Here is a 15,131-nt window from a genome sequence, read left to right on the forward strand (position 1 = left end):
ATCTACCACACACACTGTAACAAAGAGATCAGACCTGTGATCACTTCCTTAGAGCGCCAGAGGCAAACCTGGGGCGAAAAATCCATTAAATGGATTTCCCATTCAACTAATGGACATCTGCCTGGTCACACAGTTATTTAGAGACCTTGCCGTCTGCAGGTCATTTATAAACTGGTTGTGCCTTATTATGCAATTGAATTCACAGTAAGTCCCACAGGCTAAGAATCTGGACATATTGGACGTTAAGAGGCCTATGGCATTCTTTTCAGGTTCCAAAGTTTTAATAAGAAAGGGCGGGGTCGGGGGGGGGGGACAAACAAGGTTACCGGAGCTATGGTAAAGATTTACGTAAAACAAATCAATGCTTTTAACATACCCAATACGACAATGTGTTTGAAACCTCCTTTTGGAGATAACCACGTAGGTGCAAGTTTAACACTGTGACTTTGAGGTCCGGCCACTGGCTTCCTGGAATCCCTGCGATAAGCCCTGGTGAAAACTCAAAATACCCCAATTTAAGCATTGGTTTTGTTTGTAATCTGTAAACGCGGTGAACAGTCTCTAGAGCCCTCCGGCTGCAGGCCGCGCCCATAACTACCGAGCGGTGCCTCGTGAAAAGCAGTGGGTCAGGAGCGCCCTCGGAACCAAAGCGCTGGCTCCTGCCGGCCCGGAGGCCCGGGGACTGCGTTTCCGCAGCACCGCGGGCGGGGTCTGGCAGGCGGTGGCGCTGGCTGCGCGGGGATCGGCTGAAGCGGCCCGGGCGGGCCGAGGGCTCTGTGCGGTGCGGTTGGGGCCTGCCGGACCATGCTGAGCGGAGCGTGCGGCTGGCTCGCCTCAGCGCTGCGGGGTCCCCACGTACCGCCGTTCGCGGTCGCCCGGAGGTGCCTGCACGCGGCGGGGTCACGGCGGTCCGCGGACAAGAGCGAGAGGACCGGGGACCCGGCCCGCGCCTTCGACCCGGCGCTGCTCGAGTTCCTGGTGTGCCCGCTTTCCAAGAAGCCGCTCAGGTGAGATTCGCCGGCTGCGATGCGGCGTTCGCGCCCTCCCGGGGCGGGGAGGGGGCGGGTGGACCGCGCGGCCGCCCACGAGCCACTGGGGGGCCCTTCAGGTCAGTGCGGGTATTTTCCGCTGCCATTTTCTGGCTCCGGGCCGGCCAGCTACCACGCACCTCCCACTGCGGCGGGAAGGGCGGGAGGAGGCCGGAGGGGAGCCCCAGGTCTCCCAAAGCCGACCGCCCGGCCGCAGGGATGGGTCCGAGCGTTTCCCGGTTCACCACTGGCTACGCAATCGAATCGCCGGGAGACTTTTTTAATGCCGATTCCGGGACACCACCCCAGGCCGATGCAGTCGGCCGGTCTGGGGGCGGGACCAGAGCAACATGTTTTCTTAAAAGGACCCTAAGTGGTTCCGATGTACCTCCAGGTTTATGAACTGTTGGGAGTCGGGACTGGTCCAAGGCATTCAGATTTTTAAGCGAAGATGATGAAAAATAACTATTCTTGTGAAAATGTACAGCTGATGCCTGACGATCTTAAACGTTTACGCAATGTGTACTGCCCCCTTGGCTCTTAGTTCTGGACTAGCTGGGTTTTGTAAAGGCTTCCTTGAACCCAGAGTCCTTAGGAAAAACAGCTCTGGGAGGGAAAAATAAGAGGAAATCAGAGAGGGAGACAAACCATAAGAGACTCTTAATCATTAGAAACTAACTTGAAGGTTGCTGGAGGGGAGGGATGGGGTAACTGGGTGATGGGCATTGAGAGCACGTGATGTAATGAGCGCTGGGTGTTATATGCAACTGATGAATCACTAAACTACCTCAGAAACTAGTAATACATTTTATGTTAATTGAATTTAAACTTAAAAAAAAAAAATCTCTACAGTTCCAGGCTACTAAAATTGAACGTTGACAACACTAGTATTGCAAATTGAATATACTAAACACCAAAATGTTATCAGTGGTTATTTTTGGGTGGTAGATTGCTAGTCATTTTTTATTTTCAATAATTTTGCATTTCTCTTAACTAAATTATTTGCCATAGTGAATACAGTCACTTCGTTTTCTTACACCCACCATTTGGTGTACCTTTTAGTTAACTGTGTAACTAGCTCACTGCAGACCTGTTGTTTTCTAAAGTTTCTTCATTTCTGCTGTCTCGTCTTCCTCAGACTTTTAATTTGTATATCTTGATTTTTCAGTAGTTTTCTTCTAATGGTTCAGTTATGTTCTATTAAACATGCATTTTAAAGTGGGGAAGTTGAATTTTTCTCCAGTGGCTGTTTCAGTAGTGAATTAACTGGGATGGTTTTGAGGTTGCCCAGAGTAAGGAAGAAATATTTGGATGAAAAGGGGAGATTTTTTCCGACTGGCTTTAAAAAATACATATTAAGGGGCGCCTGGGTAGCGCAGTCGTTAAAGCGTCTGCCTTCGGCTCAGGGCGTGATTCCGGCGTACAGGGATCGAGTCCCACATCGGGCTCCTCCGCTATGAGCCTGCTTCTTCCTCTCCCACTCCCCCTGCTGTGTTCCCTCTCTCACTGGCTGTCTCTCTGTTAAATAAATAAATAAAATCTTTAAAAAAAAAAAAAAATACATATTAGGGTATAGCTTGAGAATAAAGTGAAAAAGAAAATATGGGAGAAACTGACTAAAATGGTAACAGAGTTGTTTTCTAAGAGAAATGTTTCAATTGAGTAATACTGCTTTTAGAATTAGAAGCAGTTTAATTCTGCTTTTTTGGAATTAACACTCTGTCAAGAATTGGATAAATGGTGGTGTTTATTGAGCACCGAGCTCTTCCAAGCATTTTGTTTTCCACAATTCATTTTGTTTTCCTTTTCCCCCCTCAGATATGAAGCATCAACAAATGAATTGATTAATGAAGAGCTGGGAATAGCCTATCCAATTATTGATGGGATTCCTAATATGATACCGCAGGCAGCTAGGATGATACATCAAAATAAGAAGCAAGAAGAAATGGAGCAGCACTAGATCATAATTACAAACAGCAACACACAACTAAATTTTCTTAATACCACTTACCTTTTTAAAAGCCAGAGTGGCAGGTAATTAGTGGGGGAGAACAATGTTTCTGTCTCTTCCTACGTTGACTGTCCTTATTCCGTTGGTCTCTCTAGCAGGACTGTTCTACTCAGCCTCTGTGGAAGAAAACTTCCCACAGGGCTGCACTAGCACAACCAGCCTGTGCTTTTACAGTCTGCTCCTGCCCATTACCGTACCAGTTTATGTGTTCTTCCACCTTTGGACCTGGATGGGTATCAAACTCTTCCGGCATAATTAATACAACCAGAGCCAAGATGATATTTAACGATACGTCGTGAGTGTCTATCTCTGAAAGCTCAACGATATGAAAATACTGGAAACCCACTTAAGTTGCAGGAAAGGTGCTTTGCCTTGCTTCTCTCAGAGGTTTAGGACTATGGGAGGCTTAAGCTGCAGAAGTTTCTTTTATTGTATTTTTTGTTCTGCCCTTGTTTTTTGAAAATTCTAATTTATAACTACTATATCAGAAGAAACACTTCAACAGAGTTTCTTGTTGGAAATTAACAGTCCCAACCATCACCTGATGACTTTCTTACCCCATTCATCTAAAAATTAATAATTAAAATTTTATATGTTTATTTTAGATTCAAAGTATTTGGCAGAGTCACATGTTAAGGATGACTGAAATAATTCCAGAGGAGTTATGCTGGAGTAGTTGTAGAGAAATGTATCTGAGCTAGTGTGCTAGAAAACTACAATAAAATGGAAATTTTGTGTACTTGCATACATTCTGAGTTTGTAAAATTACCTTTGTTTCTTTGACACCAAATGCTTACATTAGTAATAATAAAATAAGATGACACCTTTCCATTAAAAAAAGAAAGTTGTGTTTTGTTTTGTTTTGTTTTGTTTGGTCACAAAAGTGTGGTTCCAAAAGAGGGGAAATGTGAAAATATTCTAACTTTAAAGTGTAGAAAATGTTTAGATAGGCACTTAATACCCCACATAGAATACTATTCCAGGAAAATATGCATCTTTGGGGATAGACGTAGTGTTGAAGACTTGTAAAGAGCTTTTGTGTCCTATTGAGCTTAGAGCTATGTTTTGAATCACATTTTAGTTTATTTTCCTGCCTTAAGAGACCTGGTCAGTACTGCACTGGTTCAGTGTATTCTGTAGTACAAATCATGTTTTAAAAATCACTCTATGGTACTCAACATCAAAAAAAAAACAGGACCTGAATAGACATTTTTCCAAAGAAGCCTACAGGTAGCCAACAGACACATGAAAAGATGCTCAGCATCACTAATCATCAGGGAATGACAATCAAAACCACAACAAGATATCACCTTACACCTGTCAGAATGGCTAGAATAGACAAGAAATAAGGGTTGGTAAGGATGTGTAGGAAAAGGAACCCTTGTGCACCATTGGTGGGAATGTAGATTGGTGCAGCCACTGTGGGACAGTATAGAGGTTCCTGAAAAATTAAAAATAGAAATACTATATGATCCAGTAATTCCAGTACTGGGTATTTACCCAAAGAAAACAAACACTAATTTAAAAAATATATGTACCCCTATGTTTACTGCAAAATTATTTACAATACCAAGATATGGAAGCAATCCAAATTCAATGGATGAAGAAGATGTGGCATATATATGAGGCTGGAGGGAAGAGGGCTTGGGAGACAAGTTGATCAAAATAAAGCCATTTTGCTTTTAGTCTGACCCTTAACCTAAAAGGTCATAAAAAGAGTCACAAGATCCAACTCATGGAAGACCACAAGACTCCACTCTCAATGGCAGTAAAAGCCACATAGGCTGGACATTCTGAAAATTGTCCCCTGTGGGTAATCCCACAATCCTAAAACAAAGGAAAAACTAATTGCCTAATGTGAATGAGAAACCCAAAGTTAAGGTGTAAGCCCTTACCTACATGGTTAGCTAATTAAAACTTATAGGGGTGCCTGGGTGGCTCAGTCAGTTGAGTGGCCAGCTCTTGATTTCAGTTCAGGGTCCTGGCATCAAGCCTTGCCTTGGGCTTCTCGACTGGCAGGGAGTCTGCTCAAGGATTCTTTCTCTCCCTCCCCCTTTCTCTCTGCCCCTCCCCCTGCTTTATCAAATGAATCTTTTATCTTTTATAAATTTTTTTTTTATAAAACCCTTAGAGGCAAAGGGGGATCCTCTTCCTTTCCTGGGAAAGGCTGTTAACTTTGTCTATGAAGTAGCTCCTTTCTTCTATACTTAATCTTTGTCCCTTTCTCTAAATGGCTTGCTCTTGAATTCTTCCTTGCACAAAGGCAAAAAAACCCATGGTCCATGGTGTGGGGCCTAAGCCCCTCTTTCTTTCTTTCTTTTTTTTTTTTAAGATTTTATTTATTCATTTGACAGAGAGAGACAGCCAGCGAGAGAGGGAACACAGCAGGGGAGAGGCAAAGGAAGAAGCAGGCTCCCAGCAGAAGAGCCCGACATGGGGCTCGATCCCAGATCTCCAGGATCACGCCCTGAGCCGAAGGCAGACGCCCAACGACTGGGCCACCCAGGCGCCCCCTAAGCCCCTCTTTCTTGGGGCCTCAGCCTGTCTGGCATCACATATACAGTGGAATATTACTCATATGTAAAAAAGAATGAGATCTTGCCATTTGTGACAACATGTGGGTGGAACTTGAGGGTATTAATGCTAAATGAAATATGTCAGACAAAGACAAATACCATATGATTTCACTTACATGTGGAATCTAAAAATCAAAAAGCAGAAATAGATGGAAATACAGAGAACAAACTGATGGTTGCCAGAGGGGAGGGGTAGGGGAACGGGCAAAAAGGTGAAGGGGAGTGAGAGGTACAGACTTCCAGTTACGGAATAAGTTATGGAAGTAAAAGGTCCATAGGGAAATGGCCAATGGTATCATAATAGCATTATACAGTGATAGATGGTAGCTACACTTGTGATGAGCTTAGCACTATGTAGAGAGTTGCCCAATCACTGTGTACAGCTGAAACCAATGTAACATTGTGTGCCAACTACAATTAAATAAAAAAAATCATCACATGGCAACATACAAATAACCTGGATGATTATAGAAGTTCCTATCATTTCCTGAAAGGGAGTTATTGCTGTTTAAAAATATTTTTTATTTATTTATTTTAGAGAGAGAGTGAGTGAGCAGGGGAAGGGCAGAGGGAGAGAGAATCTCAAGCAGAGTACCTGCTGAGTATGGAATCCAATGTCGGGATCGGGCTCCATCTCACCACCCCGAGACCGTGACCTGAGCCAAAACCAAGAGTCGGACGCTCAACCAAATGAGCCACCCAGGCTGCCCCTAAAGATTTTAGTTTATTAAGTAATCTATACACCCAACATGGGCCTCAAACTCACAACCCTGGGGTCAGAAGTCGCATGCTCCACCAACTGAGCCAGCCAGGTGCCCCTTGTTCTTTTTAATTTACCCTGAATCTCACTGTGGTCAGTGTAAATGAAATGATTTTGCTGATAAAACAAGCACTATACGCTAAAAAGTCAATTTCAACTTCTGCAAGCTAAGCATTTTATCATTTTTGAGGAAACTGATAAGCACACCCTGGGGGAGTTCAGCATTAACTCTATCCTTTCACAAATAGAATTTATTTGACAATCACTTGTGTACTGCAAACGGTACACTAGCTCCAGTTCTAAGCATACTACATATAATCTTTCTAACCTAAGAGGTCAGGTGGGCAATATTCCCCATTTTAAAGATGGGGAAACAAGCCCAGAGGGGTTGAAGGGATTTACCCAGGGCAACAGAGATAAGCGAACCGAAGCTGAAACTGTCTGCCACTGTGGCTTCCGTCTGCCTTCTTACCACTTCAAGAAAACTCATCCTTTCTATTTATAAGAAATACAGAATTAGGAATCAAAATGCTCAGATTCAAATTCTTGCTCAAGCCTGATGCCTTTCTTCTTGTTTCCTAAAGCACCATCTATTTTATCTCTATTTTAGCACTTGAACTTGTACCATAATTGCCTGTTTTCTGTCTCCTGTCTAGACAGTAAACTCTTCAACATTTTTAATTTGATGCTTAGCACGGAGCGGGCACGTACTTCCTGAAAGACCGAAAGCATGGTTCTGACAAGCTTTATAACTTTAGGCAAGTTACTGGTCTCTGAGCTTCATCTATAGCGTTAGAAATCCTTCCCCTGCTGCTCTCATAAAGTTGTGAGGGCAGGCCAAACTTGACACGTGAAAGCCCTTTGTCAAACAACCCTAACTGGTGAACAAAACAACCAGAGTCCCTGGAAATTGTCCCAAGGACATACCGCCACATGAGGAAACAGCCAAGAAAATCTACAACTCAGTAAGTGCTGCACATTGCAGGGTGTGGCCTTTGAAACACCACCCACATCTTTCTTCCTGCTCTCGGTGGAGTGATCCACTCCAGGAGCGTGCCACCAAGACTGGGAGCTCTCTTCTCCCAACTCCTACCTGAAGGTGATGGCATCTTCCCGGGAGGTGCAGGCCACCCGCAGAGTAAAGGTAATTATGCAACTATAAAAGACAGTGTAAATGCATATTTCCTCTCGGCTTAACAGATTTGCAGAGCAATTTGTAGAAAACAATATGTATAAATTGTATTTTGGGGTCTCTATCATATTTGCCATTAGCAGCACAAAGGAAGTAGAGGGGAGCGAAGCCGACCTGGGGTAAAGAAATGACACCAGATGGTGACTTGAATTCATAGGAACTAATGAAAAGAACCAGAAAAGGTAAACAAGGTTAATGTAACTAATACTACAAATACATCCTTGTTCTCCTTTCTTCTCTGTTCCTTGAAGAGGCATTAAATTATATACAGTAATAATTATAACCAAGTATTGTTGAGTTTGTAACATGTAGACATAATACCCATGACAATAATGGCACAAAAGGATTAGAGCTACCTAGATGTAATGTTTCTATACTTCACTAGCACTTTTTTTTTTTTTAAAGATTTATTTGAGAGAGAGTGAGAGAGAGCACTTGCGCACATGCGCAAGCAGGGGGAAGGACAGGGAGAGAAATCCTCGAGCAGACTCCCCAATGAGTGTGGAGCCTGACGTGGGGCTCAATCCCAGGATCCTGAGATCATGACCTGAGCCGAAATCAAGAGTCAGATGCTTAACTGAGTCACCTGACTAGTGCCCCTCACTAGCACTCTTAAGATCTGCTAAGTCAATTATAATTCAATTTAAAAAATACAGTAGCAATAAATAAATAAATAAATAAATAAATAAATAAATAAATAAATAAATAAAAATAGAGGACAGATCCGCAGATTTTAAATATTTCTCAGGCCCTCTTACGCTGCTGGTGAGAATATAAAATGATGCAGCTTCTTTGGAAAACAGCTGGCAGTCCCTCAAAATGTTAAACACAGAGTTACCATACAACCCAGCAGTTTCACAATGTTCATAGCAGCATCATTCATAATAGCCAAAAAGTGGAAAACAACACAACCGTCCGTCAACTGATGAATGGATATGTAGAATGTGGCATAAATATAATGAAAATTATTCAGCAATAAATACGGAATGGAGTATTGATACATGCTACAACATGGATGGACTTTGAAAACATGCTAAATGAAAGAAGCTGGTTTTTAAAAATAGTGTATTGTTTGATCTCATTTACATGAAATGTCCACAATAGACAAATCTATAGAAACAAAGTAGATTAGTGAGTGCATATGGCTGAGGACATTGTGGAGTTACAGCTAATGGGCCCAATGTTCAGGGTGTTCTAAAATTGTGGCAATGGTTGCACACTTCTGTAAATATACTAAATCCATTCAGTTGTACACTTCACTTGGCTGAATTGTATCCTATGTGAATAATACATCAATAAAGCTGTTATGAAATTTAACAATAAACAAGTAGTATCTAAATGTCTAATTACGGGGACTCTCCTTCACTAGCTTCCCATAACATAGTTCATGCTACATACATCATGGCATTGACCCCACCACCTCCAGCTGTAAGCCCACCACAAGAAATGCTATCTTATTGGGGCGCCTGGGTGGCTCAGTCAGTTAAGCATCTGCCTTTGGCTCGGGTCATGATCCCAGGGTCCTGGGATGGAGCCCCGCACTGGGCTCTCTGCTCAGCAGAGAGCCTGCTTCTCTCTCTCTCCCTCTGCTGCTCCCCCTGCTTATGTGCACTCCTCTCTCTCTCTCTGTCAAATAAATAAATAAAATCTTAGGAAAAAAAATACTATCTCATTCTTACACTAACTGGGACTCTTCCCCACTCCTCAGAAATTAGCTGACTTCACAATGACGGGATCTCTTGCCTCCTTAAAACCTCTTAAGATTATCTTCCTTAGTGTCATCTGCATCACGGACAAGGATCGCCTTTACCCCTCTTGTGAATAAGATCCTTCCCTCAGCTTTCAAAGTGAGAATTTCCCACTCTGAACAAAAATAGACCTGCCATGACCTCTCTCCCTCTTTTCTTCCAATCTGCAGAGTAGGGTAAGGAAGCCTCTCTGAACTTGACTCCAGATCTGTAAGATGAAAATGATGATACCTACTTCCAGATTTGGTGGTTGTTTTAAGGGAGGTAGGAAATATGAAATTACCTAGCACCCTCAAAAGCCATAGTAAGATTCTCACTACTGACTATAGCTGTGGGAAGAAAGGCCTGTCTTCTTCTCCAAGTTTTTCCCTTACTGAAATGCTCCATTTGGAGGTGATTGCTATCTTCCACATTTGCCACTAGGTGGCACTTGTGGCTAAGTCATATGAGGAACCACTGGCACCTAAGCCCTTGGAAGGAACCAGAATGAGGACTGTACCCAGAAAAGATGGCACTTGTGAAATGCTGGGCTAGGAAGCCATATTCCACAAAGATTTATTAGCGTGGCACCTACTAGGCAGCCACAGTAGATTAAGTGAACCCTGAGAAACAAGAAGGAAGAACCCCGAGTTGGAGGCAGAACTGAAAAGAGAGGAGCTGAGGAAGGGTGGGGGGATAGGGGTGACGAGAAGGTTCCAGGCAGAAGAAAATGCATGAATGAAAACACAGGAGAGACTGCGGCCTGTTCAGGAAATTGAGATGGTTACAGATGACTAGAATGCAGTACACTATGTATGCGGGGCACTGGTGGGAGCGCGGGCTGCGGCTGCACAGGGGGCATGCCTAGAAGGATCTGATGACTATGTTAATGAAATAGGACTTTACTGCTTGATTTTCAAATCATTTTGATTTGTGCCACTTTATCACACTGTGGATCCTCTTCCCAGAAAAAAAGCACATGGAAAACTATAGGGGTTTGTAGGTTTGGGACCTGTCAGTGCCAAGTGCTCCCTGCTATTGCACTTACGCAGTAGCCACCAATCACATGTAGATATTGAGCCCTTGAAATTTGGGTAGTGACTGAGAACTGAATCTTCATTTTATTTAATTCTATTTATTTTTACGATTTTATTTCAGAGACAGATCATGCATAGGGGGAGGGGCAGTGGGAGAGGCAGACTCCCCGCTGAGTGGGGTGTCCAACTTGGGGCTCCATCCCAGGACCCTGAGATCATGACCTGAGCCGAAGTCAGATGCTTAACCTACTGAGCCACCCAGGCGCCCCTATTTAATTTTAATTAAACAGCCACATACTGGGCAGCACAACTCCAGGCTGCTTTTCCCACCACTGACAATTAAAATTAAGTTTTCTCTCTTCACAATTCTTTAAAGACCAAACCTTATAGCGTAAGTCTACGTTATTGAACAGTGCAGTGCGGAGAGGGGGGTGTTGTTTCCAGTCTCACAGAAAGTTCTGTGGGGCAGTGTTCATCTAGACACAAGAATTGTCAGGACCTGATTGACTGAATGTGTGGAGTAAAGAGGAAGAAGGGAAGTCCTGGTGGAACCACCCTAAGCTGTGAAATACAGGAAAAGCCATCATTTTCTTCTTAGACGTGCCGAGATTAAGGAGCCAAGGTATGCAGGGAGACAGACTAGATAGAAAAATGGCTGGGGCTGGAATCTACCAGCTCCTGTAGGTCACACAGCGGGAAGATTGGGCAGGAGCGGAGCTATGGAGCTGACGAGGGGGGTGGTGTGCAGAGTGAGAACACAGAACACCAGCACCGGAGGTCGGGGGAGTGTAAGAAACACAAGCAAAGGAAATGGCAACGAATCCAAGAAAAAGAAAGCCACAGGTCTACCAGTTCATGACAGTTCTGAGGAGAAAGGAGTCGACGGTTTCAAATGCCATACAGAAGATTTAAGACAGAAATGGGCAGTTTCCATGCACATTTCCAACAAGAAAGGCATTTGTGACTTTCATTAGAACAGAGGGAGTAGGAGAAGCACCACTTTAGCCAAGACGTTTATGAGAGAAAAAGAAAATTCGGCCCTCTTCAATGCACTGTGTTTTGGGGTCACCTTGTTTTTAACAGCCCCGTCTAGATCATTATCAAAGCATCTCACATGCAAAACCACATTCTAAAAGAGCAGGTAAACACAATGAATAGTCAGCAGGACATTTACATTAATTTTTGAGTTCTTAATTTTATTTTTGAAAATATTTCCGAAGAGCGGTAAAGAACGTGAGGCCGGGTCAGCCAAAGCCTCTGCTGTTGTTGATGGCTACTTGAAGTGCTTCTTCCACCCTTTCCATTGTAGAATATTTGGGAAGGTAGAGGACACTAATACACGTCTGTGCTCTTATGGGATCTTTTTCATTCACATTTTCAGGACAGCAAAATGTTATTTTCATGTTCTTTAAACCTTTTACTTGAATTCTGTCAGTTCCTGTAAGAAACACTAAAAAGAAGAATAAAATTGAGTGATCTTCTCCCCAGAGACCAAGACTTACAGAGGAAAAAACATGTGTTTATTCAAAAACATTTACTGAGGGCCCCGAGGAGAGTGTGCACCAGACGGCATCAGGGACTGACACATTGTCCCTCAAGCAGCTTACAGTCTGGGTGGAAAGATTACATTTTTGTGCAGAAAAAGACAACTAGCAAGGGAAAAACAAAAGGGTGTATGACAGCCAGATAAGGCGCCACGGAATTACGTGCTTCCGAGTGAAAATGCTGTGTGGGGTTCACAGCAGGGAGAGAGAATCAGGCTGGGATGACTGGGGAGACTTTGGAGAGCTCAGAATTAAGCTGGACCTTTAAGAAAGGGAAGGTTTAGAGTGGCAACGTGGAGGAGGGTGAGGGTTTGAGGCAGGACAAGGAGCTTCAGAGAAAGCCTGGAGATGGGAGAGCAGAAGGTGAGCTCAAGAATGTACAGATGAGGGAACTGTTTGGCTGAAATAATTTCCTGTTAAGCTAAGACTGGAAAGTCAGGCTGGGCTTCTGGAGAGGTCCGAGTATCTTCCAACGTACGTGTTATCCACAAAAAGGAGAAGATAAGTGTTTCTCAAAAGTAAGTATGGAAATTTTGCAAGAAAATGAGAGAGACAGTCATTACGCAAAGTTGCAGGTAAACAACAGAATAAGCATGAAACTGAGATCAAAATGTGGAAAGGGAAGTACGAAGGACCGGAGACAATGACACTGTAAAATATGGCTAATCCCACAGTGCCCGAGTCACAAATACAGGAAGCAGACTAAACATCTAACTTGGATGAAGAACTGAGGGGACATCTGAAAGCAACAGGCAGGGCTGAAATCACAGGAAAGACCTACATTAACATTTGTTAGGTCCGCACAGCCTGGCATAGAGAACATCCAAACGGACCTGGAGTGGCTCTTACACTAGGATTTGTGGCAAATGGTGCCTATGACAAACAAGGTTTTCTTATCCCATAAAAAATACGTAAGATTCTAGATCTACTCCTGATAGAATACCTACCAAGGAACTTTTTCTTTTCCTCCAAAGTCAATTTGTGTAAAGCCTTCCAAAACATCACTATGGTGGGATGCGAATTATCATATCCTTCTTCATAATGTGCATTCTAGAGAAAAAAAAATACCCAAAAAAATATATTCAGAAAAAAAAAAAAGAAATTCAAATTCAAACTTCAGGCCTTTTGATATACCTTCTCAAATGTTTCCCAGTCATAATCTGTATTTCCAATAATCACATCCTTTAGTTCTTCCGGATGGAAAAATTCAATAATATCCTTGTCACAAACTTTGTAAAATCCTCTTTGGAATTCTTCATAAAGTGCCTTCACAGAGATGTTGAAGATGTAATTGACACACTTAGAAACATAGTCTCTCCTTTAATGAAACAAAAAATGATTTCAGCTTACTGCAGTACCCTGAAGGAAACTGGCAGCGGGGTGGGGAAGGTGGGAGAAGACCAAAAATAAAATGAAAACTAGAACACCTAACAACTCAGTGCTTCCCATGTGCATATGGCTATTTTGCATATATTATCTAATTTAGCCTTCATACAACTCCCAGGGCAGATTCTTACAACATTTTAGTAAAGAAACAGAAGTTTCTTGGTGAAGTTAATGTAATTCCTCAAGGTCATACAGTTAAGAGAAAGTACACAGATTAGAACAGAGAAAGTCTGGAAGAGTAAAACCTGACCTGCTGAGAGTGTTCTGGGGAATAAGCTTGGGAGATGGGGAAGGTTTCCTATTTTACTTTATGGTCTACCATACTGTCTGAATGTATGACAATAATTAATATTAGTCTCTGTGGCTAAGCACAAATACAGAAGGGATCTCTACTATGAGCTATGATGGGGTAGCTTCCCCCAAATACTCCCAGAGAGAAGAACTAGAAAAAGCCAGATAATCTACAAAAGCACTTCTAGCTCCAGGCTTCCAAATCTGAGTTAGATGCAAGAGGCCTCGGAACTACTAAGAGCTTAGAGAAGGGAAGCCCTGTGAAAGTGAGCCTGGAATTTTACTTGCAGTTTTTCCCCTTTGGGCCATTTGCCGATTCAGGGAAAGCGCCCAGGCTAAAAGTAATTGTTAAGAGGCAGAGAACTTCATTATGTCTATCAGAAATATTATAGATAAATTGGAGTATTCGTAAAATATACTAGTTAGAGCTGGAAATGTTCTATTTCTTGATCTGTATACTTATTTGTGTACTTTTCTGTATGTCAGACTTCAATACAAAGTTCTTTTTAAAAAAATAAAGATTAAAAGATGAAAGAAAAATAGCTGGCCTACAGCAGAATCCTCACTTGGTGGTGTCTCTCTGCCACTCTGACCAACTATCAATGGAATGTTCTCTCATCCCAAACTGTGGCTTTAAAATGGCATCCTATAAGGGGCTGAGAACTCAAGACACCACAGTAACATGTAATAATATTAACAAATACTAAGTGCCTGCCACAGACCCGGCACACTGGAGACTATTCTAGGTACCAGATGCACCATGATGAAGTAAAGAAGCAGATAAATCCTAAAGGTACATAATGTGTGATATAAACAGAAAAGGTAAAACAGGGTAAGGGGATAGAGAGGGAAGTTGGTGGTATAAACCTAGACAGGAGATCAGGGAAGGCCTCTCTGAGAAAGCTATTTCCTTCTCGACCCGAATATAAACTCCAGGAGACACACACATACACACGATATACACCAACTCTCTGCCTTATTTAAAAAAATGATTAATTGGTAAGAACTGTAAGACATTTTTAGAGCCCAGTGAAATAAACAGTATATAAACAAAACAAATATTTCACTTCTCTGTACCTACTTGTTCGTCTGGTCAACAATGATGCAACTTCCATTAGGAATTAAGTCAATATCATTTTTGTCCCAATGCACCTGTAATCACAAATAAATTCAGATAGTATCTCCAACATAATCTGAAACAACCTATTATCAACAAAAACACTTTGAAGCATACCTCTTTTCTCAAGACTTTGTAAAAGTACACGTTTTAGTGATAAAAACTAGCAAATAATGTGCAGATAAAATATCACCTTATCATGCAGAACGAAAAATGCATTTTTACAAAACTTGATTTATTTTATCATACTGAAAAAAATTTGGCAAACTGCACATCTCAGTAGTCACTTCATACAGTATAGACCTAGTATGGTAGATTTGCAAAAATGGCCACAAATTCTTCCCAGCCTGGTATTCAAGGCCCTTTGCAGTATGACTTTGCAATAGCTGCCTGCCCCCCCACCCCCACCCCCAATCAGGAGGAGGAATCCCGTTCTTCAGCCCTGGAATCTGGGTGTGACCA

General features: G+C 42.5%; 3 protein-coding genes across 3 annotated transcripts in view; 2 read left to right on the plus strand and 1 right to left on the minus strand.

Moving 5' to 3' along the window:
- Positions 1–696: 696 nt before the first annotated feature.
- Positions 697–2,988, plus strand: PYURF (PIGY upstream open reading frame). Its single transcript, XM_045791728.2, has 2 exons — positions 697–1,007; positions 2,847–2,988. The coding sequence occupies exons 1-2, from the start codon at positions 805–807 to the stop codon at positions 2,986–2,988; spliced, it is 345 nt and encodes a 114-aa protein (XP_045647684.1). The 5' UTR covers positions 697–804.
- Positions 2,989–3,082: 94 nt separating this feature from the next.
- PIGY (phosphatidylinositol glycan anchor biosynthesis class Y) lies at positions 3,083–3,887 on the plus strand. The gene has a single exon (XM_045791742.2). The coding sequence runs from the start codon at positions 3,083–3,085 to the stop codon at positions 3,296–3,298; it is 216 nt and encodes a 71-aa protein (XP_045647698.2). The 3' UTR covers positions 3,299–3,887.
- Positions 3,888–11,512: 7,625 nt separating this feature from the next.
- The window catches only part of HERC5 (HECT and RLD domain containing E3 ubiquitin protein ligase 5), a 40,962-nt gene continuing 37,343 nt past the window's right edge, over positions 11,513–15,131 (minus strand). Inside the window, exons 20-23 of the mRNA XM_045791695.2 lie at positions 14,634–14,704; positions 13,010–13,193; positions 12,823–12,925; positions 11,513–11,781 (exon numbers count right to left, since the gene is read on the minus strand). Of these exons, the coding sequence (XP_045647651.2) occupies positions 11,576–11,781; positions 12,823–12,925; positions 13,010–13,193; positions 14,634–14,704 (564 nt within the window). The 3' untranslated portion in view covers positions 11,513–11,575. The remainder of the gene's footprint in view (positions 11,782–12,822; positions 12,926–13,009; positions 13,194–14,633; positions 14,705–15,131) is intronic.

This window comes from Ursus americanus, chromosome 8, assembly GCF_024610735.1.
Source record: "Ursus americanus isolate L20-20 chromosome 8, mUrsAme1.1.p, whole genome shotgun sequence".
NCBI lineage: Eukaryota > Metazoa > Chordata > Mammalia > Carnivora > Ursidae > Ursus > Ursus americanus.